We start from the raw sequence: 17,970 nt of genomic DNA on the forward strand, positions 1-17,970 counted from the left end.
CATAAATACATGAAACATGTTTGTCTTAATTGAAATTATATATTTTATTGTGTCAACGGTATTCCTATTACAATTAATTATGCAAACAAAAATGTCAACATTTGAAATTAACTAGACAAAAACATACAGACATTTAGGCCAGGGAAAATGACCGCTTAATCCACTTCATCCCATTATCTTTCATATTAGCCTATAATTGTGTGTTTTTGAGTGTGAAGTTACAATGCATTATGTTTTATTATTCATTGCATGAACCAAAACAGCATAAGTATAAACCAAAACAGCATAAGTATAATGAATGAACTTAAAGAGCCTACAGAAGAATTGTCCAGTTGTACCAGTACTATCACACACAAGTCAAAATGTGTCTCAAAAATGTGTGGAAGTTTACTAAATGTTATTAAAACCATCGGCCATCGTCTGATCTGATATGACTGTAGTGGGAGTGGCAGTGGCCGTTGGCGCTGGTGCGTGTCTGATCTGAGAAGCCAGCACCCAGGCCCGGGACACGGTGTCACGGTGGTCAGTGTGGCTGCAGGCGGATGAGCTCAGGTTCTTCCTCAGGAGGATCAGTCGAGGGTTCTTCATTAGCGTGTAGAGCAGCAGCCATCGCCGCCTGGCCCGACTTTCATAGCCTGAACGTACAACGCAGTGATATTAGAGAGACTGCCGTTATCCTCAAATGTGTATCACGCTGTCACTCGTTGTACGAGTCGCCGTCTGTGTTCGTGGGACTTGCATGAGCTCAGTTTACCTGACGGAGATATGTTGCTGAATGTGGAGTACGTTGCTGCCTCGGTCAACCTCTGTTGCCTTTTGAGGGGGTTGGATAGAAGAAAATGGCAGAAGCACACCATGACAGGGTTGTTGTGGTGGTGGTCGGTGAAGATCATCCCAATCCATGTGTTGTAACCTAGGATAGATAGCCAGGGATTACGTTGTATATAACCAGTCCCGGCTCCAGGTTAAAATGACTGATGGGGGCATATCTAATTCATATATCATTTGCAGTGTTTATGGGTAAACAAAACTGTGGGGGCACAGATTCCACCTGGAGGGGCAATGCCTGGCTGTGGGTCCGGACCTGTACATAACATTTACCTGCACAAGCTTTATAAAACCAATCCTGTGCAATGCTGCCACCTTTTTGTATGACACCTGAATTACAGGCCTTGCAATAGGTTTGCACTTGTACGTGTGGAACGGAATCATGCTAATGAAACAGGAATTGCGCTCCTTAAATTAAGTCCTGGCCAAAGCTCGTGCAAGGCTGTTTACTTTATTACATTAGAGTGTTGTTCCACTTGGGTGTGCAATAACTGCACCTGTATGAGTACTATAGAAAACTCTAGAAATCAGTTATAATCTTAATTAAAGGCGTGGAGCCTGCTTAGTCAGGTGGTCTGGGTCGATAGGAAACTTTTGGGCCCTATTTATCGTTAAGTTGTTAGTCACACTGAAGTCTTAGCACAGTAACAGGAAACACCTAAGCCACTAAACCTACCTGGGTCCATGGACTCGTATCCCCTCTGCATGATGGTTCGGTCGATGCGTGACACCAGCCAAGACCCCAGCACGCAACTGGCCAGCAGTCGAAAGATGCAATTACTCAGTCCCATCACCACGTTGTAGAAGAAGAAGAAATAATTAAAGTTGTGGAACGCCTTCCTATAGGGGAGATAGCATAGTGTCATTTCCACATGAGTATTTCTTATATATGGACTACAAATGTTGCTGTATGGGAAAAAAGCGCTTCCACCGATTTTTCATTATTTCCATGGAGAATTGCTTCAAGTGGGTACTGACAAAATGGCAGACCGGCGGCATAAGCCACTCAATAAACACAACACAGTATCAGCAATCCAGGGTTTATTTACATAATATTTGCCATGCATACATGTTTCCTCAAGTCTGTGTTCAGGAAATGGTAACATACCAAACCGCACTTCCATTAGTACAAGTTGTTTGAACCATATCTGAAGCATATTTTTGTGCAGGTACCTGTTGTTAAGTGCCAGAGGCTTATGCTCGTCTGTGGGTGAGATCTTGTCCTGAAGAAAGAACACTTGTACCAACACCACCTGCAGCACAATCAGTCCTATAATGATACCTACGGTCAAACTGACAGAAAGAATATGAGTTCATTCAGGAGAAAGAACACACTGATTGTATGTATATACAGCTCCGGAGGTATGGTCTTTTAATTTTTTTCCGGAGCTGAATATGTATATATGCAAGTAAAAGCTATTATTTTATTATATTTTCCCCCTTTTGTTTTTACAACTTGTTCTCAGGGCCAGATCTCATTGCAGCAACACCCGGCAGGCTCAAGAGCATTGCATTTTGAGAACTGTGCTCTCCGAAGCACAACCCCCCGAGCCATTCTGCTAGATATCACACTGCCGCTTCAACTCATGCCAGTATTAACGTGTTGGTGTAGAGCGCATTTACCGGACAACAACGAGTTTGCAGGAACAAAACCTACTACAAGAAGTTGCTAAAGCATAACAAACCGACCCTGGACAGTTTTAAGTCAATATTTATTGTCGGTATAATTTGATAATAATTGTAACTTCTGGCTCCAATTTTTCACGTTTTGTGAGGGTTAGGGTTAGGGTTAACCGACGTTACCACTGTGCCAGTTGTTAGACTACATTTTCTGACAATGGGTTAAGAGATCCAGTTGATAATTGACATAATTTGAATATGAACTGAGAGGCTCATTAAAATATTTTATTTGTTATAAATATTAAATCACCTAAAGCAATTATACATTAGTTCTTGTTTCCAAAAACACAGAATAAGTCTAATCCTGTACTCAAATGCACTCTCTGAGATTTTCTATTGGGAATGTTTTTTATTCCGGAGCTAAGATTCATCTGTGTCTGAAAATTGGCAGAATGTCTCGGTACACTTACAGAATGGTTCCCAGGATGCTCAGCAATTTCAATACTCTTCCATTTTGAATAGGAAGTATTACTCCGTAGGTGAACAGCAAAGCAAACACGAACTGGACATAATGAACTATGAGAAAACCTGGAACAAATAGCAGTGCTTGAAAATGGAAATCTTACACAATATATTTAGAATACTGTTATAATATATTTATTAAGTGTTTATTTTCAAAGCACCAAATCAACTTAAAAATAAAGGGAATGAGATTAACACTACACAATGAACAATTAAGGTTACCTTACCCCACAATGTAAATGCTATTTGCCATCCTGAGTACCTTGTGATGGCAGCCTGAATGTACACGTGACAACATATGAGTATTTTGAAACCAAAATGTTGATATTCCCCCATATTTTGTGGGGTTCAGGAGTACTCACCACACTGACGGATGAACTGGGATTACGGAACCTCTTAGGAAGAAAGTCCTTTTGCCCTGCCCACAATCTCTTTAAATGTTTCCTATGACAGGGCCCAAATGATGATGTCAACATTATAGAAATGGACCATGCATACTCAACATACTGAAAAAGAGCTGAATTAGATTTTAAATGTTCACAAAATCGGAAACGTTCCCATGCCTGATGTGTACATTCCTGTTGTTGGTGGTAGTGCCCTTTAACATAACACACGTCTGTCCCTTTCTGTAGTTTCATTAACCTCTTCCCTATTTTAAGTACACATGTAGAAAAGGTACTGTAGGTTGCAGAGTGTTTATGATGGTGTTTCAGCAATATAGTCAATCTAGAATAGTCACGTTAACATTAATCTACATCAATATAGAATAATTGCACCAAAACAGGACATACCGGTAACACACTAACACGTGGAATATGTGTGTCACAGATGTTAAGCTGGAAAAGATGGTTGTGATGAGCCAAGATTCTGGAAATTCAAACAAACACATGAAAATTGGATGATAATGGTTCAGATGACTTAATGGTATTGGCACAGATGACTCAGCAAGAATGCATATATGACTTAACGATATTGGTACAGATGACTTAATGATATTGGTACAGATAACTCAATGATAATGCTATGCATGACTCAATGACAGTATGTTACATATGACTCAATGATAGTGGTACAGAAGACTCAATGATAATGGTACAGAAGACTCAATGATAATGGTATAGAAGACTCAATGATAATGTACAGATGACTCAATGATAATGGTATAGGTGACTCAAACACATACTGTACATACACACAGACAAACACACCATGCTCCTTACTTCTGGCCACGTCAATGAATTCTTCCAGTTGGGGGACCATGGCTGCAAATATCTTTGTCTCATTGCAGGAGGCATTGCAGGAGTTAGCAAGATTCTCCAGCTGGTCTTTTAGAACATCCAATCTATCAAACGCATAGTCACTGATGCTATAGTCAGCCAACGTTATCTGTAGAAGATAATGCACACCCAATGGACACAGTTACTGAACATACAAACAACAGAAAAACTCCAATAAAATCCAAACAAGAGACATAACATTAGATAGATAACTTGTATTTCTTAGTGTTTGTGTGTTTACAATGTTTTGAAAATGACTTTATAAAACGTTGTTACTACAAATGTATCACACTGAGTCAATCCCCACAATTTCTGTTTTAAGTTGAATCCTTTTGTTTTTTGTATTTTTTAAGTAAATGAAGTGAGTCTTCTAGGGTAACTCTCTAAAGCATAGATCATCTCCTAGGGACCCCCCAGCATTCTCACAGTTTAGTCTTTGCCCTGAAATAGCTCACCTGATTCAACAGGTAAGGGCTTGTTAATTAGTTAAAAAGTTGATTCAGGTGTGCTAGCTCTGAGATACATAGAATAGATGGAATGGTTGGGGGGTCCTCAGGAGAGGGTTAAAGACCTATGCTCTAAAGGACACCTGGATACTACAATATTTACACATTCTTTCCAGAATTCTTCAGACTCTGTCAAGTTGTTGGGGATCATCACTAGACAGTACGTTTCAAACCTATTCAAAATATTTGAAACTCTTTGACAAGAAAAATACATGTAAATCTATAAAAAGTCCATGCAATGTATTATGTGATTAGTTCAGCCAAATGTACTAATGTAGTGTTGCCTGAATATTTATTTGTAAACTTTGTAAAATTTTATTTTTGCTTTGACATTATATAACATTTTAAATAGATAATAAAAAGCACCGTTAATTTCATCTCACTCCTGCTTTGTAATTCATCAAAATCCAAAAAGGGTGTTCAATACTTATTCAATCCACTCTATCGCGGGATTTAGAGTAAATCAAAAGGCCAGTCTCCTACAATAACTTTACTTCTCTACTTCTGAGAAAGAAAAGCCTAAACCAGTGGTAAGTCTACTCACTGTATACAAGCCAATCAAGGAAATGATGGTGGTGCCGATCATTCTGTTGGGGAACTTGAAGTGAGGGTCCCACTCATAGATCCTCCTCTGAAACCAACTGGTGTTCCTATCAAAAAGATTGTGGAACGTTATCATGCCTAACAATGAAATATGAATTATCATGACTTACTATCTTACACAAGGGTTTACATTTAGATAATTTGGCAGTTCTTGCAGAGCGAGTTACTGTAATGAGTGCATTCATTTTATACCAGCCATGCTCTTTCCAAATATATATATTTATATAACCAATATATTTAATGTATTTATATGTATGTCTATGACTGTAATTTAAATTGGAATTATGGAAATTATGAACTGGCGTTAGAAAGGATACCACTGATGATTAATTAAGTATTTTCCAATGTGAGGCTAATGATGAACCAGGGTTTTTCCTACTGCTGTCATACCGGTTAATAGGGCTCCTCTTGAACAACCTCTGCACATGCAGGGCCTGGTGACCCTGCATTAGCTGTTCCTGTTGCTGAAAGAGAAGCCCAAATAAGCCCAGAACCTGTCATTAATCGGATAGTTGTGGATTAAAACATCTTTTCAAATTGGAATGATAGTGCTAACAAAGAACAACTCCTCATCTACAGTGCTGAAAGAAAGGAAGTTCACCCCCTGAACATTTCCCCCTTTTTTTTTATTTGGAAATGTGAGCTTCAGGTCAATACTACTGACACTTAAAACAAACCCTACTAAACAAATAACATGCAAAAGAAATCCCTTTACAATAATGTATGTCAACAAGATTCAAATAATCAAAAGTCCTTGGATGGATGAAAAAAGTGTGTTTAGAGTCATGCAGACATAAAACGACATTCCCAAGACCCTCAGAAGACAGATTGTTGATGCATATAGTTCTGCTAGGAATGACCGAACCATTTCCAAGCAATATGGAGAAAATTACAGACCACTGGCAATCAATCTAACACAGGCCATCCTACGAAATTGAGCCCAAGAGTCAAGCTAAAGATGCTCAAAGAGGTCTCTAAGAACCGCTGGGCAAGATCATGATGACAAGCATCTGTTACCACAATTACTGTTGGCCTGAAGTTGGACAAGACAACACCTGGGTGAAGAGTAGACTACTCAAACATGGTCTCTGGACAGATCATTTAAAGGTAAAAAATTGTTAGGCCTCAGTGCCGACATTATATGTGCTGAAATCAAAACACTGCCTTTATTCAGAAGAACCCCATTCCAGCCATAAAGGACGGTGTTGGGAGCATTATGGTTTGGGTCTTACTGTTGGCCAAATCTGTCTGCAAAAAATAATCAGGGGGTGTACTTTCAAACTCATGCGAGACGTAAACAAAACAAACATGAGAAAACATGCATGAAACTTCTATCAGCCTTCCCTTAACGACACTCTCCTTGAAATAAGGACCTAAAATTCAAAGCAACAACAGATTTAACACAGTCGGTCAGGGTCGCACACGCGATTATGGTGCTTTTTCAACAGAAACATCCTCACATAATTTTCGAGCTTCAGGTGAATCCGAACAGCTTTGACCAGCATGTGTGTGAACCGTCCCAGGAGGAAAAAGAGAGACAAAATGGTAGGCCACTGGTAGATTAGCTTCTGATGACTACCCAGCACCTGCGGAGTACATGAGCACAAGCTCAACCGATGGCAGTGATGCACGCAGAGATGGAAAGGCATAATGATGTTTACAGTGATGGTTTTCAATCACGATGAAGAAATAGCAGACAACTGTGTTTGAATGTATGGCCTTCTAATTACGTTTATGGCGTTGCATGTAAAATTTGCCAATGAGGCATGAGGGCGTGTGGTAACTGAACAATAATAACTAACATTTAATATTCAAATAACACAACAACTAGGTGCCTTTATTCTATTATAAAGTGGACCAATACCATTGGTTACTGTCTGATATGTCGTTTTTCAGCCAATCATCTTTTAGGGCTCAAACCACCAGGTTTAGGATAAAATATATGCAATATACTAAATATCAAGGTGTTGGGTGTTGAATACTTACCTACCTTACCAGTGGGACATGACACTGTATCCCATAGTGTGACGATTAACCTGCAAATAAACACCAACCAGAAAGTTACGGGTAGTCCTAAAATCAATACTAAACATACTGGATAATATACAATTCTCACTCATATTCATCTTGGGGATTCATTTACTGAAGATGTCTACTGTTTCCTCCTGACCATGTGTTTCGGGGAATGGTGAAAACAGTTCCCAGTCACTTTAAAAGGGATTAACATAATCCTTGTGCGTAACACTATTTCTAGTGATCTGCATGTGTGTTTCATATCTGCTGATAGAGGTTGACCCCCGACGGGAGGTAAACGGACCAGAGACAATGATTATTATTGTTTTGACTTCCTAGAAGCCTCTGGGGCCGGTGTTTACAGAACAGTCGGTGCTGTTTAGTTAGGATGAAAAAGCCTTCTCAGAGATGGCCACGTGATACATTTTCTCTACTTCTGTTCTGGAGATTTCTACCAAAAGTAATAAAGCAGACATATGTCTGATTCATGCTCCATAGTCACCAACTGCTCTCCTTTTCTGTTAAACAATGGAAAGAACCTGACCAGATGAAAAAACTTTGAACCCAACTGGACAGTCAATCAATTGAAAGGGCTTAAGTACGTATTCAAATCCTGCCTCCCCAAACCTTGTCGTCGTAGACATTTTATTTTATATACAATGCATATTCTGAGTTTGTATTAAATCAAGTGTTCTGCTTGTTTAAGATTTAGCTAGTTGATAATTATGAAGCATTGATAGACGTTGATTAGAGTATTAATAATTGTAATATTAAAATTTTTATTATAATTATAATAATGTAACCTACTGCTAAATAATACGACTACTACTGCTACTAACATACCTTCTACTACTACTTATCCGACTACACCTACTGTACTACTACACCTACTATAGGGCCAATAGGAACTCCTGGCCCTTTTGCATCTTCATGACATTAAATCCAAGGCTTACTCACCACATCAGAGAGTAGAGAATTCCCAGCATGGCCCCAACCTCTCGGGAAGGAGTGGACAGACACGCAAAGAAAGGGAAATAAGCCAGGCCCACCTCGATCGCCCCCACAAGGTAGACAAACGCTGCACAAAATGAAAAATGTTTGTGTTGAGAGCGGTGCACAAATATTGACGATGTAGAGCCATGTCTTGTTCATCGACGTGGTCAGGAAAATCTGGCAATGAGCTTGATCAGTGCCATCATACACATTGGATCGATCATTGGCAGGCATGAATCAAACAAGCACTAAAATAAGATAATTCAAGCACTGAGACCCCTAGAGTTACACATCCCGTTAATTAAAACGGCACAAAAAGGCCATTCAAGCACTGAGACCCCTAGAGTTACGCATGCCATTAATTAAATCAGCACAAAAAGAAGAAAATCCAAGCACTGAGACCCCTAGAGTTACACATCCCATTAATTAAAACAGTTTAATTTCTGGACAACTCCTGCAGCACTGGTGTTTCACGTGCGAGCAACATCATCTAAAAGCCAAAATCAAAACATTGTGAATTACCTTTGGCCCATGGTGGGACATTAAAGGGCACGTAGTGCTCCGAGAACAGATGCAAGACACTGGAGGACACGGCCCCAAAGGCAAACCCAAAGGACCACCTGTTGCTAAGGCTCCCAATCAGATCCAGAGGCCTGAGGGGGAGGGAATAAGACAATGAGATGTGTATCTATCTATCTACTGTGTGTTCAGATCTAATTTCAATCTCTATTTTAAATGTAGTAGAGTTTGGACTAAGTCACACAAACCATATATTTCCAATACCGTACAGTCCTCTACTTCTGAATGGAGCAAGTACCCGGGTCCATAAACTCACTATTTTGTATACAGTGCTTTATTAAATTGGGTGTGATTTGATATGTAACCAGTGTTTCTCTAAACAGTGAGGGTCAGAGGTCAAGATGGTATCTTTATAGTCGGCCCCGGTTAAATTATGGTTAATAAATAAATGAGAAGATGTGACTCACACATAAAACTGCAAAGGAACGGCATATTATTCAACCCTTCGTCTAAATCTAAGTATTTATGAAGGATGACATGTTATCCAATCACTGGACGTGGGTACTTCCTCACTATACCTGTCTGGAATTATACTGTATCTTAACCTTAATCTTTTTGACAATAATATATAAAGAGAAAGCTTTAAAGCAGTAAATTAAACTTAAAAATAAATGAATCAACTAGTATATAACAAAATGGTCCCCTAATGCCTCCAAGCTTCCATGATAATGTTTGTTTACATTCCAATTGGTCCCCTAATATGTCATTAGAATGTTCTCAGGGCATTTTTTCAATAATCCCTGGAACATTTTGATCGGTTAAGACTGTTATGGGAGCTTTTGGAATTCAGCAGACCGTGTGGCAAAGAACAAAGATCAGCATAGCCCAAATCTAGGAGATTTTCCTTCAAATCACATGGCATAATAAAAAGGCAGCACTAAGTGATGTCACATGTAATCATATTGATAATGATTGTGTTATGACAATCATAATATTCGAGAAAAGATTTTTACATGTATATGTTCCAGACACAGCTTAATTAGATATTTTTATTCTAGGAATAATCTCTATCTTCTCCCAAACTGCTAGTTATACACTAGAAATAAAGGGACAACATAGACACAAATATGAAAATGAGCATCGGCACGTCTTTAAAATGTTGGTGAACCACAGATAATTCCGCCACCCTACTCACACGACAATTCCAAATCGGTTGTTGAGAAAAGGGAGCTTCTCATCGATTGTCAGGTGTTTGGATCTCCTCTGCAGGGCCGACAGCACACACATAATGACAAACTGGATGTAAAACACAAGAGAACAGTGAGACTAGGTAATAAAGTGCTGTCACACACTTGCCTCTGTTCAGTGGTGGCCTCCCTAGAATTGTGGAACCTTTAAGACACTTGCAGAATAACAAATAATATGGCAAAAACAATATACGTATCTTATTAGGTGACCATGTCTGTGGCAAAAACTGTGAAACTGAATGATGTACTATTGTGGTAATGTTGTTTTACAATTTACATTACTCTTTGGTTACACAGATATTCCTTACCGATGGAATAAGAGAATAATGCAGGAAGACGTTCAGGGATATGTCACTGTCACAGGTGGAGTTAACAGAGCCCCTTGAAGACAAAAGAAGAAGAAAAGTCTGGATGCACGGATTGTTGTGTTTTTAAAGAAAGTAGGCTGATTGGATGTTTGAGGGCCCACCCCTTTACCCAGGAAATGGGATGCGTACTGTAAATGCGTACTATCCCATTTTCACCTTTACCCAGGTGAATATTGTCTGTCTCTGCTATAATCACAAAGTAGACAGAAAGTTCCATCCCACCAAAAAATATGAAACTGCAAGATTTCTTTTCAAACAGCTTGTAAACTACAAAGGGGAGCTAGTACACTTTCATATATTATACAGAATATTTTACCTCAGTGTGGTCTTGTTTTCAAGCTTCAGTTCGGATACAAATATCAGCTTTACAATCAAAAGTATTTGGATTTCAGCTAATATACAAGCATTTCATTCCATCTAATAAGAATTGCTCCATTGTTGTTTTTCTTAAATAACAAACTGAGTAACAGGTACATCATCCAATTTGAGGTATAATGTTTTGTAATTATTATTTTAATGACTGGACAGTGGCAGGGACGGTCTAACGAGATGTGTAAGGTGACACAGGAAACCCACATACAGTCAGCCCAACAAATCCTCCAATGATCGTCCCGACAAGCTGTTCCCGCTTCTTAGCTCACTACTACATCAACTAGGGGTTTTCAGCGCACACCCACAGTGAGGAGAGGGCATTATCCGGCCAACAACCACAGCTGAGCTTGCGGGTGACAGACCCACCACAAGGACACACGCTAGAGCGTGGCGAGAAAAGGCAACCCAGTCTGACATCCACCTAACACTGTATACCTGAACCAAAACGGAAGGCCCTAGGCGAGACCCCAGAGCTCTGTGCCGCAACGAGGATTCCAGCTCCTGCCTGCTGTACCACGCGGTGATTTAGATCACTGTGCAGCTCGGGCACCCTGAATAACTCACGCACCCCATAAACATAAATAAAGAAAGGAATGATAAATGTTTATAGTATGCATCCCATTTCCATGTTATGGTCATTTTACTCACATGTTGCCTTGATGTGTCATGTTGGTACCGCTTTCAGCAAGTAGTGGATTAACAGAAAGACATTCAGAGGGACAACCGAAACTACTACTGTATATATTACTGTCTCTCAAAGGCCCGTTTCCAGGTTTTCAGTCATGTGACGTACCTTTGACCACAAAAGCCAACCTCCACAACAGGCACCTTGTCTGACTATTGACTTCCCATGTTACTTTGCAGTCATAATGTCAACAGAGACACAAGTAAAAGATAACCGTGGGGTCAATTAAGATTATGTTTTTCCTGCTCACGCCAGAGGTTTCACTTTGGGTTTATTTAACACTGACAAAGTCTTGGGTATTATTCACTGACAAAGGAATTAGGGGGCTGAGTTCTTTCGATGCAATATGATTTGGAATGCTATCTAAATAAAGAGGAGATAACATTTATTGCCTAAAAAGGGAAGAATTGTCTTACACACTCATACTTCTGTAAAGTATAAACAGATAAACATTACATTGTTGGGCTACAGTATCGTTTACCAACTAAGTAAGTAGACAATTTTATAAGACTAACATAACAGAAAAGAGTGCGCATACATTTATAAAATGTATACGGCCTATACATAACAAACAGTACCTAATCCATACATATCACATCTCTGTCAGTACAGTCAATCATGCCTTTCTACAATAAAACAAATATGAATTTACAAATTACTTTACATTATATGTTGCTCTTTCCCTTTAGGGATGAACCATGAAATCCTGTAGACCAAAAAAATGAAAAAAATACATTTCCAAGTCACTTGGTTTTTAACAGAGACAGTCAACATGCTGCGAAACAGGATTCCAGCTCCCGGCCACAGCAACACAATCGTGCTCCTAAGGAGTGACTTTGCACAAATCAGGGGCCACTCATCTATAAAAAAATAAAATAATTGTCTGTTTATTCACAGGATTAAAAACCTGGGTGCAAGATAGGATGAAACGGAAGGCCAACTATGACCTATCACCAAGCAAGGCTGGGTTAGCTGTAAGGGGAACCGTCACCGACCAAATGACACACAGCATTTTGTTACTTTCAACAAAATCACTTTGTTGGCACATTTTAACACATGATTTCTGTTCATTCTCCAAAACACTGACAGCCATCCTTAACTAGACACACATACTGGCTACACTCACTTCCCACGTTATTAATTGCATCCATTGCGGCCACTCAGGTACTGTAAATGAACTCACTGTCATGCTCTAGGTACCATTCTGAGATACATTAACGTGTGCTTTGTGATATGGCGCGTTATCTTGCGGGAAGTTTCAATGAGATGAAGGATGAACTGTAGCCATACAGCAATGCACCTGGTTATCAAACAGTGTTTAGAAGCCACAAGGCCCTGAAGAGAGGCAAGAAACTGCAGGTGTAACACTTGAATGCCTCCACCTAATGGTTATAGGGAGTATCTACATGTAATTCAATTACTCACAATGGAGGAATTCAATACTAATGGACAGGATGACTCAAGTAATTATTATTTCATTGTTACACTCAAGTAGACTAAGTAATTTTTATGCAGTATGGCATTACATCATTTACCATTCCCCTTGTGGAAACACTGCTACTGTTGCATGGTAATAATCCAAGTTTTTCGAGGAAAAGTTATTTTATGTCTACATATTAAGTATTATTTTCAAAACTATGCAAATTAGATTTGCTGATGTCAAAGTGAGATTTAGACAAGAGTTATCCTTCTTATTATAACTGCAAACTGAACTTTAACATGTTTTTCACATGTTGAATTGCAATGTTCACATGTATTTAGCATTCACTTGCTGTATATTAATAAGTTTTCATATATTTCAAAATAATCATCAACAGATTTATGACCAGTGGTGTAAAAAGCACAAAGTGAAAGTACTTGGCTGGATTCGGCTGTGTTAACCACTTTAGGGATGTTTGTAATTAAGACCTAAATTTCCAAGTAAAGAGAGTTAATAATTAACCAGTGGGTAATACAATAAATAGAGTGATAAATTATCAATTTAGGTCACTTTTTAGTTATGAACTAGTTTTACCTTTAAGTCTTAATTAGGAGCTTCCCAAAACAGGTGAACACAACCAAGCACTTTTACTTTGTACTTTCACAAATTTATTTACAAATAATTTATGAAGTATTTTCCAAGAATCCAACTGAATAAGAGCTCAGTCCCTTTGCAGAGATGGGAAAACCTGACAGAAGGACAACCATCTGGGCAGCATTCTATTAATTAGGACTCTATGGTGGAATGGCTAGAAGGAAACCACTCCCCAGTGAGTAAAAGGCAAAGGATTCCTAAAAGACTCACAGATCGTGAGTAAAAAGATTTCCCTGACTGATAAGACAAATCAAACGATTAGACCTGAAATCCTTGAAGAAAACAGGACCTGATGACAGGACCTCATCCCAGGGTGTAGTTTCAAGACCTATATTTTATTAATCATTCAAGTGTACCAGAAAGGCATTTCTCAAATGATACATTCATTTACCTAAACATTTAGTGTCAAAATTTCTGGCACCCATGTTGTCTGTACTTCTGCTATTAGCCTTCCTCTTGCAAAGATAATGTCACTGAGCCTTTTCCGCTATCTTACTGGAGACTTGGGCAACATGAGAATGCTATTCATAATGACAATTCTAAATGGCATTCTAGATGTGCAATCGAGCCCTTCAATTTGCCTTGATTGCACATCTAGAATGCCATTTTGAATTGCCATCTGTACCCGCACAACTATTACCCCACCTGTAACATACACTATACCTAATACTAACATACACAATACATAATACTAACATATACTATACATAATACTAATATACACTAAACATAATACTAACATACACTATACTTAATACTAACATACACTATTCCTAATAGTTGTAAATGTTCTGCCCTCCTCTATTTGCCTTAATTGCACATTAAGTATTGCCATTTGTACAGCATTTCATTGCATCTATACATTACATTTGGAATATACATATACTTAATACTTGTAAATAATTGCCTGCCCTCTTCCATCTAATTTAATCTAACCTTGGACCATCCTTCAAAATGATTAAGATTAGGTGGTCTCTGCCTACAGTTCTGACTCATCACTCTATCCTTTTTAATTTTATGATTGAGAAGTAAAAAAAGAAGAGTATTTTGCACGAGTGGGAATTCTATAGTTTTCCATCACTACAGGCTACAAAACACGGACACATACTTATCCACTGACGGCATTTTCTGTTGAGCAGGGCCAGGCCTTATCTCAGACTTTGTTGACATTCCTGGCATAGTTGTTTCTGGAACATGTCTTCGTGTCAAATCCCTACTGGTCCGACACCACCCCTTCTCACATCCTCCCTTTCCACAGGCCAGAATGCAGCCCTGTCATGAACTACAGCCTCAGGACGTTGTGAAGAACCTTCGCTGACATACTTATTATCAAGTGTAAAGTGCACGAAATGTGGTAAATGAAATGTGAAAATCCATGAAGTAGGCAGACGAATAAGCAAGCGCATGAGTCGGTAGCCAAAGTTTACTGACAGAGAACGTGCTTTTACAGGATGGTAAAGATTGTTCAATGAAAGCATATGTCAATTTCTAACAAATAATAACTTTCAGTACTAATACTAAAATGTTATTAATTACATAGCCATACTACAATTCTTAAGGAATTTATGTTCACATTTTCATAGTCATACAGCCTCTAATGCAATATTAGTGCCACAACAGAACTGCATGTTCTTTTTATTATGAACTTCTGAATATGCAATAGTTCTTTACAATGTATATGCAATAGTGGTTGGGATTCAGAAGAATACCGTTACACATTGTGAAACTTCCGTCCACCACGGAGAACTGCCTTTGTCAAGACAGTTTGAAACTTTTGATAGTTCCCTATAAATCTGATATGATTAGACTTACTGATGTGCTCACCCTTGACTTTACAAGGGTTGTTTTATAGGCGGTTGTACAGATATCACACGTATCAACTCAATGGTGTCATACAATTTTTTTTGGGATACATGTAAGAAATGTGGAACAGAGAAAATATAATAAACTTGCCCAAAAAGACTAAAAGATGGGTTGTTATATTAAGAATTATGTGACGAATGCGCCCCAAATAGTTATTCTTTAAGACTAAACATTTACAGCGTTTACAGAGAGTCAGTATGACATTGTATTGCCAGCACAAACACGCTGGATAAAATGCATACATCTATTAATAAAATGCAAAGAATGTGCTCAATTTATTGTCAGTAATTTTTAAACACAAAAAGCTTAATGTCAATAGAATTCCAAAAGGGACTCTTTAACACATCAAGAGATACCAGCAAACACTGAAGATATGTCAATAGGTTTTTGCAATATGATTTTACTGCACTTATGGACTACAGTGAATATAACAAGTCTACACAGCCCTGTTAAAATGCTAGTTTCTTGTGATGTAAAATAATGAGACAAAGAGAAATCATGGCAGAATGTTTTCCACTTCTAATGTGACCCATAAGGTGAACAATTCAATTGAAAAACAAACTGAAATCTTCGAGGGGGGAAAATGAAAAATAAAAACCTGGTTGCATAAGTGTGCACACCCTCTTATAACTGGGGTTGTGGCTGTGTTCAGAATTAACCAATCACATTCAAATTCATGATAAATAGAAGTCATTACAAACCTGCCAACATTTAAAGTGACTCCGATTAATCACAAATAAAGTTCAGCTGTTCTAGTAGGATTTTCCTGAAATTTTCTTAGTTGCATCTCAGAGAAAAATCCATGGTCCACAGAGAGGTTCCAAAGCATCAGAGGGCTCTCATTGTTGAAAGATATCAGTCAGGAGAAGGGTAAAAAATTATTTTCAAAGCATTAGATATACCATGGAACACAGTGAAGACAGTCAGCATCAAGTGGAGAAAATATGGCACAACAGAGACATTACCAAGAACTGGATGTCCGTCCAAAATTGATGAAAAGACGAGAAGAAAACTGGTCAGGGAGGCTTCCAACTGGCCTACAGCAACATTAAAGGAACTGCTGGAATTTCTGGCAAGTACTGGCTGTGTGCTACATGTGACAACAATCTCCTGTATTCTTCATATGAATGGGCTATTGGGTAGGGTGGCAAGACGGTAGACTTTTCTTACATAGAAAAACATCCAAGCCTGGCTGAAGTTGGACAATGCATGTTGGACAATGTGTTATAGTCTGATGAAACCAAGGTTGAACTTTTTAGCCATAATTCCAAAAGTTATGTTTGGTGCAAAAACAACACTGCACATCACCCAAAGAACACCATACCCACAGTGAAGCATGGTGGTGGCAGCATCATGATTTGTGACTGTTTTTCTTCAGCTGGAACCGGGGCCTTAGTCAGGGTGGAGGGAATTATGAACAGTTCCAAATACCAGGCAATTTTGGCACAAAACCTTCAGGCGTCCGTTATAAAGCTGAAGATGAAGTTCACCTTTCAGCACAACAATGAGCCAAAGCACACATCCAAATCCACAAAAGCATGGCTTAACCAGAAGAAGATTAAAGTTTTGGAATGGCCCAGCCAGAGCCAAGACCTAAATCCAATTAAACATCTGTGGGGTGATCTGAAGAGGGATTTGCACAGGAGATGTCCTCACAATCTGACAGATTTGGAGCGCTTTTGCAAAGGAGAGTGTGCAAATTTTGCCACGTCAAGATGTGCCATGCTAATAGACTCCTACCCAAAAAGGCTGATTATTGTAATAAAATCAAAAGGTGCTTCAACAAAGTATTAGTTTAAGGGTGTGCGCACTTATGCAACCAGATTATTGTGAGTTTTTTATTTTTCAAACTGAAATCCCCCTCAGAGATTTCAGTTTGTTTTTCAATTGAATTGTTCACATTATGGGTCACATTAAAAGTGGAAAAAGTTCTGACATGATTGATCTTTTACGTCACAAGAACCTGGGGTGTGTAGACTTTATATCCACTGTATGTGTGAGAACACAGGCTAAGCAAACACAGGGCATGTCTTAGTCACAATGCAGTGTAAAAAGGCCTTATAAAGGTTTTTGCCCAAGAAGAAATAATATATATTTTTAAACCATTTAACCCCTTTTTCCCCTGGATGTACACAGCTTTGACAAATTGCCTGGTAGGACAAAGTGCACTCTGTCATATCTTGGCAGTGTAATAACGTACAGTAACTAGACAATACAACCTTAAGGCCTGGGGAAGTTGTGTAATTCTGTAAATTCTCAAGTTATTGCAAGACAAGGCATTGCGAGATACAGATGACCAAACCAACAGTACACAGTCCTCTCTCCCTTGCGCTCAAGGCCGGTTCTAGGCATAAGCAACATCAGCGGTTGAGTACGGCCTTCTACGGCAAGTAACTATTTTGGTTACTGATTAGTTCACACACGCTCTCTGAACTTCTCCTGGAAGATACGAATGGTGCATTCAGAAAATGCCGGTTCAT

The 17,970-nt window shown here is 38.8% G+C and overlaps 1 protein-coding gene across 4 annotated transcripts; it reads right to left on the reverse strand.

The window, feature by feature from the left end:
- Window positions 1-29: 29 nt before the first annotated feature.
- Window positions 30-16,095, reverse strand: stra6l (STRA6-like). 4 transcript variants are annotated; one of them, XM_020043800.2, is made up of 18 exons: window positions 14,736-16,095; window positions 10,437-10,509; window positions 10,077-10,177; window positions 8,885-9,015; window positions 8,327-8,447; window positions 7,347-7,392; window positions 6,817-6,942; window positions 5,747-5,814; window positions 5,298-5,403; window positions 4,179-4,356; window positions 3,762-3,837; window positions 3,333-3,414; window positions 3,198-3,246; window positions 2,919-3,036; window positions 2,002-2,121; window positions 1,505-1,668; window positions 755-913; window positions 30-635 (listed from the first exon to the last, which is right to left on the reverse strand). In XM_020043800.2, exons 1-18 carry the CDS (start codon window positions 14,804-14,806, stop codon window positions 391-393), a joined length of 2,034 nt encoding a protein of 677 aa, XP_019899359.2. In that variant the 5' UTR covers window positions 14,807-16,095; the 3' UTR covers window positions 30-390. The 4 variants fall into 4 exon arrangements, with proteins under 4 accessions (XP_019899359.2, XP_010889979.2, XP_019899357.2 ...); XM_010891677.3 differs by having other exon boundaries at window positions 4,191-4,356; window positions 5,747-5,820; XM_020043798.2 differs by having other exon boundaries at window positions 5,747-5,820.
- Window positions 16,096-17,970: the final 1,875 nt, after the last annotated feature.

This window comes from Esox lucius, chromosome 25, assembly GCF_011004845.1.
Source record: "Esox lucius isolate fEsoLuc1 chromosome 25, fEsoLuc1.pri, whole genome shotgun sequence".
Lineage (NCBI taxonomy): Eukaryota > Metazoa > Chordata > Actinopteri > Esociformes > Esocidae > Esox > Esox lucius.

What these genes read in the sequence shown, in the direction of transcription:
- stra6l (XM_020043798.2), bottom strand. Translation starts at nt 14,806, where the DNA reads ATGCCAGGAATGTCAACAAAGTCTGAGATAAGGCCTGGCCCTGCTCAA. An exon ending in GGCCAGAAGTAAGGAGCATG is followed by an intron (nt 3,838 to 4,178) that starts GTGTGTTTGTCT and finishes TTGAATTTCCAG; the next exon opens with AATCTTGGCTCATCACAACC. An exon ending in AATAGCATTTACATTGTGGG is followed by an intron (nt 3,037 to 3,197) that starts GTAAGGTAACCT and finishes TATTTGTTCCAG; the next exon opens with GTTTTCTCATAGTTCATTAT.